This window comes from Photinus pyralis, unplaced genomic scaffold (genome assembly GCF_008802855.1).
Source record: "Photinus pyralis isolate 1611_PpyrPB1 unplaced genomic scaffold, Ppyr1.3 Ppyr1.4_LG6, whole genome shotgun sequence".
Classification (NCBI taxonomy): domain Eukaryota; kingdom Metazoa; phylum Arthropoda; class Insecta; order Coleoptera; family Lampyridae; genus Photinus; species Photinus pyralis.
In genome coordinates, this window is record NW_022170663.1 from 13266373 (window position 1) to 13289235 (window position 22863).

General features: G+C 40.8%; 3 protein-coding genes across 3 annotated transcripts; 2 read left to right on the top strand and 1 right to left on the bottom strand.

Moving 5' to 3' along the window:
- The first annotated feature begins 615 nt into the window (after positions 1 to 615).
- Positions 616 to 6904, top strand: LOC116174483. Its single transcript, XM_031492419.1, has 12 exons — positions 616 to 741; positions 787 to 879; positions 924 to 1071; positions 1117 to 1256; positions 1304 to 1602; positions 3254 to 3432; positions 3482 to 3701; positions 5819 to 5960; positions 6005 to 6097; positions 6150 to 6297; positions 6350 to 6489; positions 6536 to 6904. The coding sequence occupies exons 1-12, from the start codon at positions 684 to 686 to the stop codon at positions 6835 to 6837; spliced, it is 1962 nt and encodes a 653-aa protein (XP_031348279.1). The 5' UTR covers positions 616 to 683; the 3' UTR covers positions 6838 to 6904.
- Positions 6905 to 12087: 5183 nt separating this feature from the next.
- LOC116174484 (circadian clock-controlled protein-like) lies at positions 12088 to 13023 on the top strand. The gene is made up of 5 exons (XM_031492420.1): positions 12088 to 12145; positions 12195 to 12290; positions 12335 to 12482; positions 12532 to 12671; positions 12722 to 13023. The coding sequence occupies exons 1-5, from the start codon at positions 12088 to 12090 to the stop codon at positions 13021 to 13023; spliced, it is 744 nt and encodes a 247-aa protein (XP_031348280.1).
- Positions 13024 to 13574: 551 nt separating this feature from the next.
- LOC116173884 (band 7 protein AGAP004871-like) lies at positions 13575 to 14691 on the bottom strand. The gene is made up of 4 exons (XM_031491610.1): positions 14491 to 14691; positions 14286 to 14441; positions 13977 to 14236; positions 13575 to 13927 (listed from the first exon to the last, which is right to left on the bottom strand). Exons 1-4 carry the CDS (start codon positions 14578 to 14580, stop codon positions 13657 to 13659), a joined length of 777 nt encoding a protein of 258 aa, XP_031347470.1. The 5' UTR covers positions 14581 to 14691; the 3' UTR covers positions 13575 to 13656.
- Positions 14692 to 22863: the final 8172 nt, after the last annotated feature.

Consider the following 22863-nt stretch of genomic DNA (forward strand, 5'->3'; position numbering starts at 1 on the left):
CAGACCTTCGAGGACGTCAACCGGGTCTAACCAGGTCAGCGAAATATTTGGGAGTCATCATAGAACGAGAGCTGATATCAGCTCTTCCTTTAGTCAGCATAATATCGTGTTTCGGGTATAGATCAATCCTTTTTTTATATTGTTGCATATGCACTGGAATAACAATAAACCTTTGTTGCAAAAAAATAACACCGGCACGTTTAATTGATTTGTCCTCGACTGAACGCGGTAATAATTTTACGCTCAAGTACTTCCGATTTTTTTTTACTTAATTAACGCCTACAAAATGGCTTCCTATTAACGAAAACGGCCATCTTTAACCACTGATTCGTTTCTTTCGGGGCTGCCCTACGAATTAAAATGAGAGATAGGGTAGTAGGTCACGTACAAGAGGAATTAAAAAAATCGCCATTCTTTTTTAGCTATCACAATTCTAATCGCACAACTAAATACTTTGAGATTAGGAATTGCAGTGCAGTGAATCCAGCTCTGTTACAAAAAACCTTGAAGTAGCCGGAAAATTTACACAACATTCTGTGGCAAAAAAACAAAGCGATCTACATCGATTCAAGGCGTAATGTATGAGAATCCAGAATTGAATGGCTAACACGTCAGTTGCGCAATTTTTCTTGAATGTTATAAGTAGGAGGCATTCTGCAAGATTTGCCAAATTTGTTTACGTTATGGAGAAAGGTTTGCTGTTGTGCTTCACGATTTGTGCCGTTGCGTCATTGGATCTGCGTAAGCCACCAATTCTTAGAAATGGGCACTAATAGTGTGTTACAGCGCCGTATTTTCCACAATGCAAACGCTCAGATCCGAATCTAAACGAGTGCGTGAAGAACGGCTTCAATGGCATCGTTCCGAAGCTCGTGAATGGTGAGTTTGGGTGTCTTCGGCACTGAATCAAAAGATGCTTTCAGGTCTGCCGGAATTGGGGATTAAGCACGTTTTACCGCTCAAAATAGCCCAGCTCTCTATTGAGGAGGGTAGTGGACACGTGAAGGTGACTCAGCATTACCAGAACGTGGACATTCTGAGCTGTGAGAACATACAAGCGGAGAGCGTTGAGTAGGTGGAACCCGATCGTTAGGAACTTGATGAGTGTTCTTTTAGGGCGACCTTCGGGGACGATAGCTTCAGAATGGTTTTGAAGGCGTTCAGCCCCAACATTACGTTGTACGCCGATTACGATTTTGATGGGTTCATGCTTTTTCTGCCGATGAAGGGCGAAGGGAAAGCCACACTCACGATCAGTAGATAACCATTTCGGTGTTTTTGGCATTCATTGTGTTCATTTTAGAGCAGGTCACCATAGGAGCGGATATTGTTGGAGAGGTGGTAACGACCAATGGGCAGAAGTACGCCCAAGTAAACACATTTAACATCACTCTAGACCCCAAGGACGCCTATTATGAGTTTACCAACCTTTTTGATGGGGACGAAACCTTGGGACGCGAGCTGAACCATATAATGAACGCGCAATGGGACGCTCTCTTCCATGACGTCAAACACGGCTACGAGGAGGCGCTGAGCGAGGTCTCCAAAAGTGCCACAAATCAAATTTTTGCAAAGGTGCCTTATGACATTCTGTGTCCAATATAACGTTTTTGCTCCCAGTTATAGTTGTGTATTGTTTTTTGAAACATTTGTAACACCACCTGTAGAAAATATAGTTTTCTAGACCAATTACGTAACCTGTTTATTTTCCAACCAATTGGAAAAATAGAAAGAACAATTTCCTTTGTTAGATATGCAAACTGTGAGAAAGTATAAAAACTCCATTTAAGCAAATTTAAAGACCTGGTAATCCATCAAGTAATTGCGCAACGATAACGTGTCAACAACCACTTAAACTATGGCACGAGGCAATTGAAAAAATTGTGACTCCATCAACAAATGTGTCATGTCCAGACCTCCCACTTTCCCTTTGTGGTTACGCTATATCTCTTCTAGAGAAATGGGGTAGAGATATCTACGATAAATGGTTGAAATGGTCTCGGTAAATGCGTAACATTTATTTTTGGGGCATCCAAACAAAAGCCTGAGAGCATTAAAACCCTCTAGAGTGATTTAGATACATAAACGTGTATTATTAGCCTGTAGGCGTTCAAAGTTCGTCTGGATTCTTTAGTAATGGCCTTGTAAATTCTGGATGATCCTTTTGAATAATCTCATGTGGGATTCTCTTATCAATGCCTGACGAGGTTTTTAAAAAATCTGTTGAAAAGTTGTTTTTTAGGAAGATCTCGATGTAAAATGCGAAGTTCGAAGTCAACATCTTGACGCCATACTTCCTAAAGCCACTATGAGAACAATACTCGATGGAATTTAAATACGCAGAACAAAAAAAATGATTATCAGTTTAGAAGATAGTTATTTTTTTGTTCTGAGTATTTAAATTCTATCGAGTATTGTTCTCATAGTGACTTTAGGAAGTCTGGCGGCAAGATGTCGGGGTAACAGCAAGAAATCTATTCTGGCATTGTGGTAACTGCAACGTGGCATATTTAACTATACGTGAGATGTTCATTATCGCCTTAGATTTTATTTAATTCGTACGGTAGTAAAGAAAGGAACGAATCGATGATTAAATATGGCCGTTACCGTTAATAAGAAATCATTTTGTAACCGTTAATTAATCAATAGAATAGATAGGGATCACTAGAAGGAAAGTTTTGAAATAATTCGGTTTTGGGCTACTAGCGCCACACCCGTGCTGAAAGTATAATTATTTTTTCGAGATACCTTTTCGGGTCTAGGTTATCAGAGCAACCAGTCCTTAGTCAGAGAGTAAATTTGTTCTCTAATCGATTGGGACACGTTGTGAAAGTGCGTAACATCGGGGGGATTTCTCGAATTTTTGAGATCTCGATCGTAATTCTCCGTCCACATTATTAAGCTCGCAATTAATTAAAAAGGCGGTCAGGGCGCGTTCGGCAATCTTCGGCGCTTAATGTGGGCGAAAAACAAAACGAAGCGGTCACGTGACTTTTGCAGACCTTCGGGAGAAAATTTACCACGGTGCCGTCGTCCGAGTTACCTCCTCGCGGTAAACGGAAAAAGAAAGAGAAAACTTGCCCGCAGGTATCGACGCCGGTTCCGACCCCGTATTTCTTCACCGTAACGCGCTATTCAAAATCTCCGGTTTTTCACCTCCAACCCCCCGCCGGGAGGTGGTAAGGCGACCCGCGATCTCGTCGAGATCTACAATCGCGCAATTGTACGTTTTGCTCTAACTCTAACGGTTTAGGCTGTAGAAGGCCTCAAAGTTGGAAAATGCGAAAAACCACCTTTTCGAGAGCGACCCTCCGGGTCGCGCCGTTTCCAAATTCGAATTTTCCCCGGAATGCTACCGCCGCACGATCACGCTCCTTCGCGTCCCCCGCGATCTCCCGAAAACCGCATGGGGAAATTCGGTAACGTTTTCGAGTTACGAATTTTTTTCTAAAATTTTCGACTTTTTCGCTTCTTCTGGCAGCTACCCCGACGGGTGCCGCGGGAATTTTCTTAATCCCACCGAAAGTCGCGCCGACTATCTAAACTCCCTGAACCGGCGTCCCGACGTCCTAACCCCGACCGTACGGAAACGGCGAATTTTTATCGGCGTCCGCGCACCTCGACGACGATGCTCCCCAGCCGCTCAGGAGAATTTCCCAGGTCCCAAACTCTCAGAATCGATCCGAAATCGTCTCAAAAAGGTCCGATAAAATTTTCATCAAAATCGGTTCGTTTTTAATGAAATTAAAAATATAAATGGAGTAAACGGTCGAGTTCCTTATTTAAGGATCGAAAAACCGAAGCTTCGGTTTTTCGATCCCTTTAACGAAAAACCGAAGCTTCGATCTAGGGCACGAAAATCTTGATTTCTTGCGCCCGATTTTGCATTTTCCCCCAATACATCTAGTGCTTTTAGCACTTCCACCGTAATTTTTAGAAAGAGACCATCTGGGATGAACGTTTTGTGGGATTACGTAACTCCAGGGGGTCTGGGGGCATGGAATATCACCCATCCATTCCCTATAAGCACGAAAATCTTATAATAGTAAGAAATGGAATGTTGAATCTTTGTTTCTGGGGGGTATTCCCCAGACCCCCGGTACTACATTTTCCCCCAAAAGGTTTGTGGTGATTTTAGTACTTACACCACAATTTTTAGAAAGACCTAACGTGAGCCCTTAGGGATGAATGTCTTTACAAATCTAAGTTAATTGGTCCCAATTCTAATTCAAGAGCGCTTCTTTTGATACCTCACACGACTATGTGAAATGACATTTACTGCAACACATTTATTTAGCTACTGTTAATTTCCCTTAATTGGCCGGATTAAAATTTCTAAAATCGATAGTCCAATTAACACCTATTGTTAATTAACATTTTGGGATCAACCGGCGTGGTCGGCAGTATCGTGACCTTGCAGTTTTAAAGCGCGATTTAATTTACCATTGGAAATAAGAACCTGCTAATGACGGCTTAACGTGGCTGAAATTCTGGAATATTAACTTGCCCCTTCTTCTAAATGACAAGACCTATCGGACGTCCTGAGGTAAATTACAGATAGTTTACTTCACTTCGCTCGCGGCCCAACGCGAATTTCGCACAAAATAAAGACCACCCCACGGAGATCTACCGGTGACCGCGCTAGCTATCTCTCTCGGAATTCTCTCCCGGCCCAATGGTAATACATTATAAAATAGAAAACCACCCTACGTCGACTTAACTTCCCACTACTTTTCCTTTTTTTATCGTAATATTTATTGTAATAGTTTATCTCATATTTTTCTCTGGTCGTAGATAAGAAGTTTTCTTTACCACTACTTTCAAGATAAGCACCTGGTATCACCAAAGCAAACAAATTCGAAGACGCAGTGTTTTTTTACGGAAGGAGCAACGGAAGTGAGAAAAGGAATTTGTTTTAAGTAAGCAAACCGGACGTTAATTGTGACTTTTTTCGTGCTGGATGTTCAAAAGTAGCCCTTTATTTTGGTGGGGGCGAGCAGCAGGATACGAAGAATACGTTTACAAGTGTGGGGGGGGGGCTACCACAGTTGGCAGGATTCTGCTGAAATTTGCAGGGTTCCGTTGCGGTCGAAGGCGAAGACCAGTGGACTTAGTTGAAGAGGAACGTCCCTCTTGTTGGGCCCTGAGCGTAGGGTAACCAAGGTAATGACTGTGTTATACGGGATCCTGGATGACACGGCCACTATCTTGAAGCGCCCTCGGAGCCCTACGATGGGCCACCTTTGCTCGGTCGGAAAACAGGGCAGGTGGAAGGGGCTACCGCATTAGTAAACGACGCCATAACAGCGTCATAGGAAAACAGCTGTAAACGCGGACCTTTCGAAGAACCAAGAGAACACCTTGGTGAAACTCAGACCTTGAAAAGGTTCGTAAGGAGGTTCACAGGCTCTTTAATATGACCATGCGAAATAAGCTACTCAAGATCGCTCAGAGCAGGACCATATTCGAAGGTCGAAACGAGGATCATGGAGGGTCCTCCCGAAGTCCAAAAGCTTCGTAAGTTCTTTTGAAAGACTCGTGGTAAAAAGCGGAGACACTGAGGTTTCCAACCGAAATTCAGCTGACAGCATTTTTACGATTTAAGCTGGACCTTAGGCTGATTGGCAATTGTAACCGAATACCACTAATTAAGAAGACGAGATATGATATCAAAGCCAGAGGAATCGGCTCGAAACCCATTAAAAAATAATGCTCTATTTAAATTAAACAACTCGGTCATGATGAGATTCATTTCCATCAAGGTTGACAAGTTTGTTCTTTGAATTGCTATAATGTGCTATAATCACTTACTCATTAGTGCAATTTACGTAACTTGTTCAATTACATAATTAACGTATATAAAATGGAAAAGTGCAAGAAATGCAATGAAGTAGGTACAATGATCGCAAAGAGTCTATTGATTTACCTCAGCATTACATGCGCCTCAACGCTGAAGCTACGTAAGGAGCTGAAGGTAGAATGACTGAAAAACCAATTTTTTCAGCTGACCAACTTCCGAAATGCAAGCGCAACGATCCCAAGCTGAACGAGTGCATCAAATCCTCTTACGGCCCATGGTTGGCTGCACTATCGAAAGGTGGCCGAAGATGTGGTGGCTGGCTGAACCAGTGAACAAATGCGTGTTTCAGGTCTACCCCAATTTAAGGCCGCCCCAATCGAGCCAATGAGAATCAAGAGCATGTCGATAGGTGAGGGCTCAGGTCCGGTGAGACTGGTGCAAAATTACAAGGACGTGAGCTACCACCATCTAGACCTGACGACGGTCACGAGCGTAGAGTAAGTTCCGACTTCCGCACCAGAGATCTCGAAGAAAGCGTCTTCGTTTCAGGGCGACCATTACGGATACCGAACTGAAGGTTCTTCTGGAGATCTTCTCGAAGAACTTCACGTTCTTGGCCAATTACAGCTTTGAGGGAAATTTGATGGGAGTTCCAATTAGTTCTAATGGGAAATCCAAGATAGTCATTGGTAAGGTTTTGTACCAGCGCGTTCAGTTTAACATACCCCTGTTTAGGAGACGTCAAACTCCCCCTCGACTTGATCGGGAATATAAACGAAACAGATGGTGAGAAGTACGTTCAAATTCAAACGGTGAAGGTTGCTTTAAATCCTGCCACCGTCAAACTTGGATTTGAAAACTTTGTTGATGGAGATGAGGAGAGGGGGGCGATCATGAACAAACTGCTCGATGACAATGCAATGGAGATTTTTAATGATGTTAAAAGGGGATATGAAGAGAGCGTTGAGGTAGTTCTGAAGCAGACTCTAAACAATGTACTCTCAAAAGTGCCAGTTAAAGACTTATTTTTAGAGTGAAGAGGAGTTCGGCATAACTTCGTCTCAGTTACATGTTCTTACATAATAGATGCAAAATAAGCTGAAAGCAATTTCGACCATAATTTTCCTAACTGTCTTCATGTTCTTTAAAAAAAGTAGGACAATAACTATAACCCCCGGGAGGCAATAACCTCCCTATGGCATTGTCTACAGTTTGGTGATCTACATTCCCAAATGTGGATAGTTTTCTAAAGCGAACTCATACAAAAATTCTTAAGGAGCGTGTGACACCCAGCAGTTTTGGACACTATGGAATTCCCCCCCCCCCCAAAAGAAAAACTGGGGTTTAAGCAACTCGACAAAAAAGACACCACAACCCTACCCTAATAGGCATCAATGGGGGGGGGGGGGGGGCTTCCCTAAGGAGTACTCTCAAAGAAACGTAGTACGGGGGGGGGTCAAAAGCAAAGTAAATGAGGGATTAAAGCCGAGTTAGTCATAAATCTACCGCTCGCCTAGAATTCGAGACTGGTATAGGACTCCCCTTACGAAATATCGATTTTATACCAATAAATCTACCGCTCGTATACGGTTCCGGTCACGAAACACAGAATCCATACCAATGCCGAGCGAGCCGAAGCCGAGTTAGTCATAAATCTACCGCTCGCCTAGAATTCGAGACTGGTATAGGGCTCCCGTTACCAAATATCGATTTAAACCAATAAATCTCCGCCTCGTATACGGTTCCGGTCACAATACAGAAATCCATACAAATGCCCGAGCGAGCCGAACCGATTAAGTATAAATCTACCTGTCGCCCTAGAATTCGAGCCTGGTATAGGCCTCCCGTTACGGAAATATCCATTTATACCGATAAATCTACCGCTCGTATACGGCTCCGGTCACGAAATACAGAATCCATACCAATGCCGAGCGAGTCGAAGCCGAGTTAGTCATAAATCTACGGCTCGCCTTGAATTCGAGACTGGTATAGGACTCCCGTTACGAAATATGGATTCTAAACCAATAAATCTGCTGCTCGTATACGGATCCGGTCACAAAATACAAAATCCATACCAATGCCGAGCGAGCCGAAACCGAGTTAGTCATAAATCGACCGCTCGCCTAGAATTCGAGGCTGGTATACGGCTCCCGTTACCAAATATCGATTTTATACCGATAAATCTACCGCTCGTATACGGCTCCGGTCACGAAATACAGAATCCATACCAATGCCGAGCGAGCCGACACCGAGTTAGTCATAAATCTACCGCTCGCCTAGAATTCGAGGCTGGTATAGGGCTCCCGTTACGAAATATCGATTTTATACCGATAAATCTACCGCTCGTATACGGCTCCGGTCACGAAATACAGATTCCATACCAATGCCGAGCGAGCCGACACCGAGTTAGTCATAAATCTACCGCTCGCCTAGAATTCGAAGCTGGTATACTACTCCCGTTACCAAATATCGATTTTATACCGATAAATCTACCGCTCGTATACGGCTCCGGTCACGAAATACAGAATCCATCCCAAGGCCGAGCGAGCCGACACCGAGTTAGTCATAAATCTACCGCTCGCCTAGAATTCGAGACTGGTATAGGACCCCCGTTACGAAATATCGATTTTATACCAATAAATCTACCGCTCGTATACGGTTCCGGTCACGAAACACAGAATCCATACCAATGCCGAGCGAGCCGAAGCCGAGTTAGTCATAAATCTACCGCTCGCCTAGAATTCGAGACTGGTATAGGGCTCCCGTTACCAAATATCGATTTTATACCGATAAATCTACCGCTCGTATACGGCTCCGGTCACGAAATACAGAATCCATCCCAAGGCCGAGCGAGCCGACACCGAGTTAGTCATAAATCTACCGCTCGCCTAGAATTCGAGACTGGTATAGGACCCCCGTTACGAAATATCGATTTTATACCAATAAATCTACCGCTCGTATACGGTTCCGGTCACGAAACACAGAATCCATACCAATGCCGAGCGAGCCGAAGCCGAGTTAGTCATAAATCTACCGCTCGCCTAGAATTCGAGACTGGTATAGGGCTCCCGTTACCAAATATCGATTTTATACCGATAAATCTACCGCTCGTATACGGCTCCGGTCACGAAATACAGAATCCATACCAATGCCGAGCGAGTCGAAGCGAGTTAGTCATAAATCTACGCTCGCCTTGAATTCGAGACTGGTATAGGACTCCCGTTACGAAATATGGATTCTAAACCAATAAATCTGCTGCTCGTATACGGATCCGGTCACAAAATACAAAATCCATACCAATGCCGAGCGAGCCGAAACCGAGTTAGTCATAAATCGACCGCTCGCCTAGAATTCGAGGCTGGTATAGGCTCCCGTTACCAAATATCGATTTTATACCATAAATCTACCGCTCGTATACGGCTCCGGTCACGAAATACAGAATCCATACCAATGCCGAGCGAGCCGAAGCCGAGTTAGTCATAAATCTACCGCTCGCCTAGAATTCGAGGCTGGTATAGGGCTCCCGTTACGAAATATCGATTTTATACCGATAAATCTACCGCTCGTATACGGCTCCGGTCACGAAATACAGAATCCATACCAATGCCGAGCGAGCCGACACCGAGTTAGTCATAAAGCCCCCCCCCCCCCCAGATAACAACTTCTTACACAAAACGTTTAACCATAGCCCCCGGTAATAATATGACAAGTTTTTTTACTAAGAATGGTCAGATTCTGTTCTCCTAAGAGGTACTGCAAAAAAAGAACCTCCAATGTTCCCAAAATCTCACCAATGTTTATTCTTCTTTTTATTCTCTTAAAATATACTCGAAAAGAGTTCTCAGGGAGGGCATGGAAAGTCCAAAATAATCCCGTTCTTCACTTATTCTCTCCCACTCTTCTCATTAGAGGGTCTCCCCTCGTTTCCTCTTCCGCATCTTGTGTTTCTTTTTCCTCCTAACTTCTGTGTTTCTTTCTGTTTCACCTTGCTCGCATTTTTCCTTTTGTGCCTACCGTGCATAATGCTCTTCGTATTTATTTCCTCTTTTCTTATGTTATGTCGGATAAATGTGTTTTGAGTGTTAAAATTAATTGATCTTTTCTTTTTTCTTTATTTTTTTTAGTTTGCTTCATCGTTCAGTCAATTATTGTTCCCTTATTTTGTTTATTGATTCTACACTCTACACTCAATGTAGCATTTATTTCTTTTTCTTCATCTCTCTTCATCTATCTTTTACCTACCACTTTTCTTCCTTTTTATCTCTTTCCTTTTGTACCTTCACCAACACTGTCGATTGCAAGTTTCTTCTTTGTTTTCTCCTTTTCACATGTGCATCCAAAATATTCAGAGGATGTCTACACCGATTATTACATGACGATATTATGCAATAGCTATTTATATATCATGTACATAAACTGGGTCTTTATGGACGAGCCGTTGCCGCTTAGTTTGAGCTCGAGCTCTGCAAGAAATCCTTCATGATAATCGTCTAGAGTTTGCTTAAGGTATTCGTCGCCGATTATTTAAAAGTCTTCTTCGATTACTTCTGAACGTGACTTTCTAGAAAAAATGCACTGCTTTTTTATGTCACATTAATCTTATTCCTGCCGCTTCGTTATCATTAATTTCGTTCTGTAGTCGGTCCGTGTGAAGAAGTTAGTCAGTTAGTACTCGGTAGAATTAAGTAAGTACCCAGTGTTAGTGTGGACGGAGCGCACTGAAAATTCATGTCTCTATCGACCGCCGCAGACGAATATCGCGAAGCATCCACCGCCTTGGACAACGTAGGTGTTGAGTTTAATACTTGTATCAGGAGAATATAATGTGCGAGGAGGTGATTGAAGGTTATGTTAAAGTATGAGTGAGGTTGTTAGAGTTCTAGTTAGGACCTTGAGTGTCGCCACCGCTTTGCTCTGCTGGACACTAGAGCTTCTCGCAACTTCATCAACCTTCGTCTGGCCAACTTTTTCATGTCTAGTGTCACATTAATCTTATTCGTGCCGCTTCCTTATTATTAATCTCGTTCTGTAGTCGGTCCGTGTGTAAAAATTATTCAGTAGAATTAAGCAACCCACTTATACAAAAACTAATCTGATAAGTATTAAAGTGGACGATGTCCACTGAAAATTCCCCAACGCTACTAGCCGTGCGTTCCATTATGAATGACTTGGGCATGACCGCCCAGGAGGATTTCATTCCCACTCCTTCATTAGAAGACCAACTGTGACAAGAAAATGACCAGCTGCGCCAGGAAAATGCTTTCCTTCTATGGCAACCAACCTTCCAGGCGCAACTCATTGCTCCCGGCCCCATACACTCACGACGTCCGGATAACAACCACACCAGCAACAAGGCAATTATTGCCCAGGAGGTCGAAACAATGCTGTTACTTTATGAGTGGCTGTGTTCTCCTATTCTGTCTTTCTTCATTTTTTTTCATTTGTTTCTTTTCCTACACGAATATTTAAAGGATATGAATAAATCAAAAAGAAGATTTGCTAAGTCTGAAAAATTTGAGAAATTTTAGCAATGGTAAGAATGCAAATTCCGAAAATGAATGAAGCAAACCTTCAGAAGCATATAAAAATAGACACAAATTAAAGGTCATAACAAACAGATGTAGTATAATGGACCCATTACGAGATTCTCGATTAATATTAATGTTTTATTGTATACGGAAAGGCTGTCTACATTAAACACCAATCATGCAACGTATGTTGTCCATCCTTAAGATTTGTTCCAGACTCTTCCCATTTCTCGAATTCCTCTCCTCTGATCTTCCCATTCGTCCAATTTTTTGGATGCGACGTTCAAGCTTCTCTCTACCTTAGTTAGTCTTTCGGGTTCTTCTATTGTTGGTTAAGATTCAGTTCTTTAAGGTTCTGATTCTTCGGGTTGTTCCCAGTTCCTGATTCTTTAAAATCTTCAAAACCAAGAATTCATAGTACGCGGGAATACTTTATTATTCCTCGACTTCCAAAAACACTTGAATTCTTCTTTACCTAAAGGGGAATTACTGTTCAGATTCCTTCGATCCTTGGCACATGCTGATACCTCCGACGTTACAGAAGTTCATGTAATCATTTCTTATGAATTTTTTTGAATAATTCAGCTAGTGATGCGAAGATAACTTTACGAACTTGAATTGGAATTAGTTTATTTAATTGTGCGTGTGAGACAATTTCGTATTGTATGTAAAGCAATCCATTACCAGATCACATGCTGGTAATGTCGAATATAAAACACTTTCTTTGGGGGCGTTTTTTCCAGTAGTGCGTATAGCACCATGAAGCGAGTCTTACTATTGTTTTCAACGTGTTACTTTGTGGGCGCGTTAGACCTACGTAAGGAGGCCTACTTGGCTAACGCCAAAAAAATGATCTTCTATTCCAGCTTCTGAATGGTCCAAATGCAAGCGCTCCGATCCCAACCCTCTGAACGATTGCGTCAAAAATGCCCTGAACGTGATTCTACCAACCCTGATCAAAGGTACGCACAACACCCCTATTTCCGCTCACAGAGTCATCTTCCAGGCATACCCGCATTAAAAATGGACCACGTTTTGCCATTGAAAGTCGAGGAAATGTCGATCGAAGAAGGCAGCGGACCAGTGAAGGTGGTGCAACATTACAAAAACGTAGAGTTTCGCAACATAGAGGCAGCAACGACTGAAAGTGTTGAGTATGCTAAGCTCAATCGCTGATAGGTTTTCTGATGGGGCTTGTTTCAGCGCAACTTTCAACGATGACGACTTCAAGCTTGTCTTGAAACTGTTCGGGGAGGATGTAACCCTATTTGCCGACTATGATTTCGACGGGTTCATCCTTTTTCTACCGATGGTGGGCAAAGGGAAAGCGACAATCTCGACTAGTACGTTGTAACAAAACTCACTGCTTTAGATGTGGACATCTTTGTTTTAGAGAACATCACTGTAACAGTGAGGATGGTGGGGGATGTACCCACAGTAAAAAATGATAGGTATGCCAAACTAAACAGTATTGAAGTAACACTAGAGCCCAAAGGTGCTCAAATAGAGTTCACGAACCTCTTCGAAGGTAACGAGCAACTGGGGGCCGAGATGAACCATATACTGACCATGGAATGGGAAGCTCTATTCCACGATGTTAAGCACGGATACGAAGAAGCTGTGGGACAGGCGATTAAGTTTACCATAGATCAATTGTTTACGAAAGTACCCTACAACAATTTATTTCTAGTATAACATTAATCTTCTTTATGGTCGATAGTATAGGATTTAGACCAAATACATTGTGCCTCATGCCCATTCTCGTACCAAATTACACAAAATTAAAGATTTGTAGTATGTAGCACGGGGGGGGGGGGCGTTGCGAGGCTATAAATACTCCTCAATAAAGATAAATTCTATCAGTAGGGAATCTTCATCAAAAAACCCTTCATCTTCTAGAGCTCCTTCAAGAAAACCTTAGAATATACTCGTCTTATACGGTTTTCTTGAAGGAGCTCTAGAAGAATTATATACAGGGTTTTTTGTTTAACAGATCCTTCTAGCGTTTCTTCAAATATTTGAAGAGATTAATGAAGAGGTGTCACAAGGGATTCATCAAGAGGTCTTTTAGTTCTGGCCAGAGACTCAAAAGATCTTTACCAGGAAACTACCCTTAAAGATCATGTCCAAGGGTTTCTACGGACTCGTTAACGCAGCTGAATTTTCAAACCAAATACCACTATGTTTAGGCTTCTTGGTCTTAGAGAAGAGTTTTTCCGAACCAGCCGAAATTTAAGGGATCCGGATAAAAGATATCACAAAATAGTATATTAAAGAAAACTTTTTGTCAACGTAAAAAAATATAGCTATTAAGTAGTTAAAAATATGTTACTGCCTTGGCAGGAAGGCAGAAAGGATGTCCATCGGCAGAGGAAAGACGATAGTGGAATTCTTCTCGGCCGATATTGTGTTCAAGGTCTGCAGGTATCTCAGTTGTAGGGCTGCCGGTGATTCGGATATGACGTCGGCGGCCTCCTTCAGCGCGCGAGATGCCTTCATCTCACCCTCCGCGGCGATGACCTTGGCTCGGGCTTCGCGCGATGCCTCCGCTTCGGCCGCCATCGCTCTTTGCAGTTGCATCGGAAGACTGACGTCTTTTCTGTCGGGTTAATTGTGATGAAAAAGGGTCCTGTGGAGGGTGAACTTACATTTCTACTCGTTCCACTTTGACCCCCCACGGATCGGTGGCTTCGTCTAAGCTCACTTGCATCGAGTGCGATATGGCCTCGCGTTCGGAGAGAATCTCGGCAAGGTTTCTTGTGCCCAGTATGTTTCGTAGGGTGGTCATCGCCAGCAACTTCGTGGAGTGGCTGTAATTCGCGACCTTGACAACCGCGTCCAAAGGATCCTGAATACGGTAATACACGACGGCGTCCACCTTGACCGTTACCGAATCCTTGGTCAGGGCCTAGAAAAAGCATTTTAGCTCAACTGGGCGCACTCTCGGCGTTACCGACCTCCTGAGCGGGGACATCAAACGAAACCGTCCGAATGTCCACGCACGCGTAGGTGTCGATGCACGGAAGAATGAAGAACGTTCCGGGACCCTTTGCTCCACCCTTCCTCAATTTTCCCAATCGAAATATAACGGCGCGCTCGTACTCCCTCACCACCTAAGGATGGAGCTTGAACTTTAACTCTCTCTCGCAATCGTCCACTTACCTTGATGCAGAAAAACGGCGCAATCGGAAACGTAATGAGTATCAAAAGGATTGAGCCGATGGTCGCTGCGATTTCGATGCATGATCCCATGGTGCTCCAACTGAAATACAGTACAAATTCAAGTGACCTTATTTGGAACAACGTAGTGAATCAAACACTCGCGGCATAGTAGTGTTCCACCTTTTCATTATGAGGAACTTCAATGAGTAATTGAACAAAGATAAGATTGTGTACTTATACTAGGTAATTACGGATTTTTTCAGCAATCTGAATGACACATTAGAAAAGGACATTGGATAATCGAACTTACAGTGTATCTAAGGGGCGCATAAAAAAACACAGAATGGAAACTAAAAACATTCACATGATTTAAAAAAAATCCCAAATTAAATCGAGCATCCAACGGATATGTACAAAATTCGGCACCCTTAACAATCGGATCACCCTGTATGTGGAATATCAATTTTTTCATTGTAAATGTGGTCGCTGGTTTTGAATTAAACATCGAGTTCGTTCTTTTTATTTAAAATTGAAATTCAACGTTACGTTGTATTAGAATTGTTAAATGTTTAAATTGATCGTCTTGTAATTTGTTTATTTTAATTTATTTATTTAATTGTAAAAGTCAAATTACCTGGTAACAGAGCTGGGCAGAATACTTTCAAAAAGTATTTGAATACTAAATAGTAAATACTTTACACAAAACAAAGGTATTTGAATACTAAATACTTTTACGTCCAGCACAAGCGAATACTAGATACAGATAGGTACATTCAAAAGTATTCTAATACTATCAAAGGTATTCGAATACTATAAAAAAGATTTTCTTATAGAATGTGGCCTGTAGAATCCATAATTTCACACAGTTCCAAGATTGGACTACTAGTTCAAAAGTTACAGCCCTTTGAATTTTTTTTCGACATTGGTTTCTAGTCCATAACTTTTTATTGAGAAGTCTGATCGAAAAAGTACGAATTGTTTTGGATTCTACGCACCAAAATTAATAAGAAAAAGTGTTTTCCCGAGAAATTTTGGTGTAGTCGATTTTTGGTAAAAAAGGAAGGCTATACACTGCCTTTTTTTAAGGCCCGAAAGGAAATTTGTCTCAGATCGACCCAGAAAAAAAATTTTCTTAAGAATGTGGCCTGTAGAATCAATAATTTCAAACAGTTCCAAGATTGGGCTACTAGTTCAAAAGTTACAGCCCTTTGAATTTTTTTTCGACATTGGTTTCTAAGTGATTGGAGAAGAATGTGGAACCAGGAGGGGGGGGGCGGCCTGGGGTTATGGAATACCCTCAGAGTTTACAAAGGTCAAAGTTAGTTGTAAGGGAAATGGGACGTTAGATTTTTCCCAATTTTTTTTCTGTGTGAACCCTCCTAGTGCTACGAAGCGTTGATCTTAAATCTTCTCTCCCCCCCCCTCGAGCGGGTAGATACGTTCCCTCCCAAAACAAAACCCTCTGCGCTATTGTGGCAATTTTTGACGAAGGAAAGCGTCATCGATTTCTCTTTTCTCACAATAATCATTCAGGGCACGGAGGGTTTTCTAAGTTTTGGAGGAGAATCTAGCACCGGGTTCTGGGGAGTATTCTATACCCCTCCCCCCGCAGTGTATAAGGTCTTATTTAGTTGTAGGGAAATGAGTTGTTGAATCTTTTCATTCTGGGGTATAACAACACCAGACCCCTCCAGTGGCTACGTTCCCTCCAAAAACCAACCATAGTCGTCACGTGGCTATTCTTCTACAATTAATCATCAAAGCATGGAGGCGTTCTAAGCTCTGAGGAGAATATACGACCGGGGGGTTTCTGTGGAGGGTATAGAATACCCCCCAGTGTACGAAGTTTCATGTTAAGTTGAGGGAAAATGAGCGTTGGATATTTTCATTTCTGGGGGGTATAATACCCCCAAACCCTCCAGTGCTACGTTCACTCCAAAAACAAACAATAGCGGCTCACGTGCCATTCTTCTACAAAATTATCATAGCATGGAGGTTTCTAAGTCCTTGGAGGAGAATGTAGGACCGGGGGGTCAGGGGGGTATGGAATACCCCCCAGTGTACGAAGGTTTTCCCGCAATGTTAATTGTAGGTAAATGGAGGGTTGAATCTTCCATTTCGGGGGTATTAATACCCCCAGGCTCCTCCGTTGCTACGTCCCCTCCAAACCAAAACAATAGGCGCTCACGTGCGCCATTCGTCTACAATTAATCATCAGGGCATGGAGGTTTCTAAGTTTAGGAGGAGAATGAGGACCGGGGGTTCTGGGGGGTATGAATACCCCCAAGTGGTGTCGAAGGCTCTCATGTTAGTTTGTAGGTTAATGAGGGTTGAATCTTCCATTCGGGGTATTAATACCCCCAGCACCCCTCCAGTGCTTTTCCTCCAAAAACAAAACCCTCGGCGCTCTTCGTGGCAATTTTGACGAAAGGAAAGATTCATGGATCCTTCTTTGTCTCTTAAATAATTAATCAATCAGGGTACGGAGATTTGTAAGTTTTGGAGGAGAATTTAGCACGGGGAAATCTGGGGGATATATAATATCCCCCTCCCTAGTGTACGAAGGATGTGATATGGTTAAAAAAAAAAACTAGTAGTGTGAAATGAATGGTTGAATCTTTCTTGTATGGTATAACTTTCCTCTGTGCTACGAAGTCCTATGGTAAATAGTAGGGAAGGGACATTGGAATTTTTTCTTTTCTGCGTCATTCGGGGGTCTTCAGCATTTCATTAGAACTTTTCCGCCTTCAACCAATCTTCTAAGTTTTATTCACCACTCTTTTAATATTTAATCTTGAGACCGGAACAACTTCCGCTATCCGCTCTATGGTTAATTGCAGTAACATTATATTTTGAACCACGCAGTGACACTTTGCGGCCCCAAAATTGATCTCGACCTAAGCGCTCTCTAACGGCCCCAAAAACTGGAATTCCTTCAAAATTCTTTTCTCTAGCACCCGGCCCTTACTCTTTTTTTTCATTTGATAAGAACATTCAGAAATTTGGTCAGCTTAATCATTAACTTCATTTGATTTGGTTTATCCCATGAATACGTGCGCGCTTCCTGTGGAATCGAAATCATTGTCTGCGAATTCTGATTAGCTGTTCTGGTATACAAACCCCACTAAGGCAGTCTTATCTACTCTTACGCACAAATACGACGCCGCAACTTCCCTCTAAGCCATCATGCACCGATAAAAATAAAGAGCGCCAGTTTTATTCAACGTGGAAAATCTTACGAACTTTGATTATATTAGTGCAAAAGTTATAAAAAAATACTATAGTCGAGTGCGAGATCTCAAACCCAGCAGACGGACGGATATGTTTCCGAAAATTTGCTGAAAATGTTCGATTTCGTTCTTGTTAATTTCTGTTTTGTCCAAAATTTGAGCAAGTTGAAAATGCATAGTATTGTGTGTTGCCTACGTAAAAATTTCAAGGCATGTTAAAATCAAAGGCTTACAGGGAGTATCGTTTGGTGGCCTACCACGCCCTACCGACAGCTTCCCCACTCCAACTACCGACATAGTTGCGGGTAGGCTAAAGCTGCAAGCGACGCGCGCCCAAGTATCAGGCGAACATAAAACTTTCATAGGTCCATTACTTCCGCTACGGTTCAGGATTGAAATCTACTGTTAAAATTATGAAGTGAAGAGGCAGACGTCGATACGTAAACAAAAACCATCTTAGTTTATACAAACTGATGATGTAATGCGTATTTTGCAAAACGAAGGCCGCGCGTAAAAATTAAACTGATTTTCTTATCTTCAATGTTTTTCTAATTCATTCCCCTCCCAGTTACGACAGATGTTCGCGTTGGTGCAGCACCACGATTTGCCCAAATGAAAACGACAAGGCAAACCTCAAGATAACAAAAACCAAACGCTCACGTGGTTGTTATATAAACCATGGAAAGCGGCGGGAAAACAACCGGCTTAGATAATAACTCCTAGGTCCAGTTGCCCTTTTCTTCCGTTAGTTGCCCGTGTAAGTGTAGTTTTGGTGAAAAATTTATTGACAAGGTTTTTAAATTAAGGTAAAAATAGTGCGCTAACTTTGGTTGTTTCCCCTCCGCGGAATTATATCAACATTGAAAACAAAATTCACAATCGGAAAAAGGACCCGCTTTCGGTTACTTTAAAAACAAGAATTGAAAATGGGTCATCAGAGCCGATTTAGAATATCGAGGACAACTAGAATAAACAAGTTTCAAAGATTAAAAATGGACCAATAATATGCCTCCAATTTTACAGCCTAAACATTTTGCGCCAACAAAAATCCAAGGATTGGAAAATCCCCATTAATTACCTAGTCAATTATGGAACGCCTTATTTAAAAGCTTAGATTATGTTATACTCGAATTTCCATCAATAGATGAGTAACCCCTGTGAAATTGTAATAATTTGGCAGATTTCTTGTTTGCTAGCAATAATTGTTTAGGTGCCAGCAGTAAAATATTGCAAAAATATGCATATGAAATGAATAAATCCTATTTACGGGTATGGGGACACTAATTACATTCAAACGTTACAATTCTTAACTGAAACTGGTATCTCGTCCCTTAAAACTACGCCAATAAAATTTACACAAACAGCGTCCATATTTTTGTCAGAACAAAAAGGCAATGTAAATATTTGATAGAGCGCGATTGGTGGTGATTGGGTCGCAAATACGTAATCGCACAGCGCAAGTCTGCTTGTTGTTAAATAATAAATAATAATAATCACGTCTCCTGAGCGCATATGGTTTGAGAGGTATCCGCCGAACACGTTTTTGTTTTGCCAGGCCAGTATACCTACGATTCGTTGAACAACAGCCAATCAAAACAAAATTTTGATTAACGCCAGCTTCAAAATAAAACTTGCACACCTGTCGTTTTCTTATCGGCGATAAACCGCGCTTATCTTGAAACTAATAAATTTCACCTTACGCAACGCGATGGCAAGGATAAACTTCCTACCCTTACCAGGGCAGAGCTGGGCAGTATTCGATTTTGTAAATACTTTAGTATTTCAAATCCTTTAAAGTATTCAAATACTTTGTAATTAAATACTTTTATGGACCAGCATTAGTTGTTTTGTAAACTTCAAATACTTTCACAAATATTTAGATATTCGACATACTTCGCATAGTTAATGGACTGCACCTAAAATTTCTCGGGAAAACACTTTTCCTTATTAATTTTGGCTGCTTAGAATCCAAAACAATTCGTACTTTTTTCGATCAGACTCTCATAAAAAGTTATGGACTAGGAACCCAATGTCGAAAAAAAATTCAAAAGGCTGTAACTTTTTGAAACTAGTAGTCAACTTGCGAACTGTGGAATTATGGATATTTCTACAGGCCACATTCTATAAGAAAATTTTTTTTCCTGTCGATCTGAGACAATTTTTTCTTCGGGCCTCAAAAAAGGCAGTGTATAACCTTTCCTTTGTTTTACCAAAAAATCGACTGCACCAAAATTTCTCGGGAAAACACTTTTTTTGTTAATTTGATGCGTAGAATCCAAAAGAATTCGTACTTTTCGATCAGACTTCTCAATTCAAAAGTTATGGACTAGAAACCAATGTCGAAAAAAAATTCAAAGAGCTGTAACTTTTGAACTAGTAGTCCAATCTTGGAACTAGTTTGAAATTATGGATTCTACAGGCCACATTCTCTATAATGGAAAATTTTTTTTCCGGGTCGATCTGAGACATATTTTTTTTTTCGGGGCTCAAAAATGGGCAGTGTATAACTTCCTTTTTTTACCAAAAATTGGACTGCACAAATTTCTCGGGAAAAACACTTTTTTCTTGTTAATTTTGATGCGTAGAATCCAAAAGAAATTTCGTACTTTTTCGATCAGACTCTCCATTCAAAAGTTATGGACTATAAACCAATGTCGAAAAAAAATTCAAAGGGCGTAACTTTGAACTAGTAGTCCCAATTCTTGGAAACTGTTGAAATTTATGGATTCTACAGGCCACATTCTATAAGAAAATTTTTTTTCGTGTCGATCTGAGACAATTTTTCTTCGGGCCTCAAAAAAGGCAGTGTATAACCTTCCTTTTTTTACCAAAAATTGACTGCCACAAAATTTTCTCGGGAAAACACTTTTGCTTGTTAATTTTGGTGCGTTGAATCCAAAAGAATTCGTAGATTTTTCGATCAGACTTCTCAATCAAAAGTTATGGACTAGAAACCAATGTCGAAAAAAAAATTCAAAGAGCTGTAACTTTTGAACTGTAGTCCAATCTTGGAACTGTTTAAAATTATGGATTCTACAGGCCACATTCTATAAGAAATTTTTTTTCCGGCGATCTGAGACAATTTTTTTTCGGGGGCTCAAAAATGGCAGTGTATAACCTTCCTTTTACAAAAATTGACTGCCCACCAAATTTCTCGCGGAAAAAACACTTTTTTCTGTTAATTGATGCGAGAATCCAAAGAATTCGTACCTTTTCGATCAGACTTCTCAATCAAAAGTTATGGACAGGCAAACCAAATGTCGAAAAAAAATTTCAAAGGGCTTGTAACTTTTGAACTAGTAGTCCAATCTTTGGAACTGTGTGAAATTATGTATTCATTTTTTCTACAGGCCACATCTATAAGAAAATTTTTTTTCGTGTCGATCTGAGACAATTTTTTTCTTCGGCCTCAAAAAAAGGGCAAGTGTATAACCTTCCTTTTTTTACCAAAAAATCGACTGCACCAAATTCTCGCGAAAAAACTTTTTTCTGTTAATTTGATGCGTAGAATCCAAAAGAATTCGTATGTTTTTCGATCAGACTTCTCAATTCAGAAAGTTAATGGACTAGAAAAACCAATGGTCGAAAAAAAATTTCAAAGGGCTGTTAACTTTTGAACTAGTAGTCCAATCTTGGAACTGTGTGAATTAGGATTCTACAGGCCACATTCTATAGAAATTTTTTTTTTCGTGTCGATCTGAGACAATTTTTTCTTCGGGCCTCAAAAAAGCAGTGTATAACCTTCCTTTTTTACCAAAAATTGACTGCACAAAATTCTCGGAAAACACTTTTTCTTGTTAATTTTGGTGCTGTTGAAATCCAAAAGAATTTCGTAGGTTTTTCGATCAGACTTCTCAATCAAAAGTTTTATGGACAGAAAACCAATGTCGAAAAAAATTCAAAGAGTTGAACTTTTGAACTAGTAGTCCAGCTTGGAACTGTTTTTGAAATTATTGGTTCTACAGGCCACTTTCTATAAGAAAATTTTTTTTCCGGGTCGATTGGAGGACAATTTCTTTTTCGGCGTCTCAAAAAAAAGGCAGTGTAATAACCTTCCTTTTTTTACAAAATCGACTGCACCAAAATTTTCTCGGGAAAACACTTTTTCTTATTAATGTTGGTGCTTTAGAATCCAAAACAATTCGTACACCTTTTTTCGATCAGACTTCTCAATAAAAAGTTATGGACTAGAAACCAATGTCGGAAAAAAAAAATTCAAAAGGGCTGTAACTTTTGAACTAGTAGTCCAACTTGGAACTGTTTGAAATTATGGATTCTACAGGCCACATTCTATTAGAAAATTTTTTTCTGGGTCGAATCTGAGACAATTTTTTTTTTCGGGGCTCAAAAAAGGAGCAGTGTATACCTTCCTTTTTTACCAAAAATCGGCTGCATCAATTTCTCGGAAAACACTTTTTCTTGTTAATTTTGGTGCCGTAGAATCAAAACTGTTCGTACTTTTTCGATCGACTTCTAGATCAAAGTTATGGACTAGAAACCAATGTCGAAAAAAATTCAAAGGTTGTAACTTTTGAACTAGTAGTCCAGTCTGGAACTGTTTGAAAATTATGGATTCTACAGGCCACATTCTATAAGAAAATTTTTTTCCGGGTCGATCTGAGACAATTTCTTTTCGGGCCTCAAAAAAAGGCAGTGTATAACCTTCCTTTTTTACCAAAACTCGACTGCACCAAAAATTCTCGGGGAAAACACTTTTTCTTATTAATTTTTGGTGGCTTAGAATCCAAAACAATTTCGTACTTTTTCGATCAGACTTCTCAAATAAAAAGTGATGGATGAAACCATTTTCGAAAGAAAAATTCAAAGGGCTGTAACTTTTGAACTAGTAGTCCAATCTTGGAAACTGTTGTGAAATTATGGGATTCTACAGGCCACATTCTAGTAAGAAAATTTTTTTCCGGTCGAGTCTGAGACAATTTTTTTTTCGGGCTCAAAAAAGGGGCATATAATATATAACCTTTCCTTTTTTACCAAAAATTGACTGCACCAAAATTTCTCGGAAACACTTTTTCTTATTAATTTCTGGTGCTAGAATTCCAAAACAATTCGTATTTTTCGATCAGACTTCTCAATAAAAAGTTATGGACTAGAAACCTTTCGAAAGAAAATTCAAAAGGGCTGT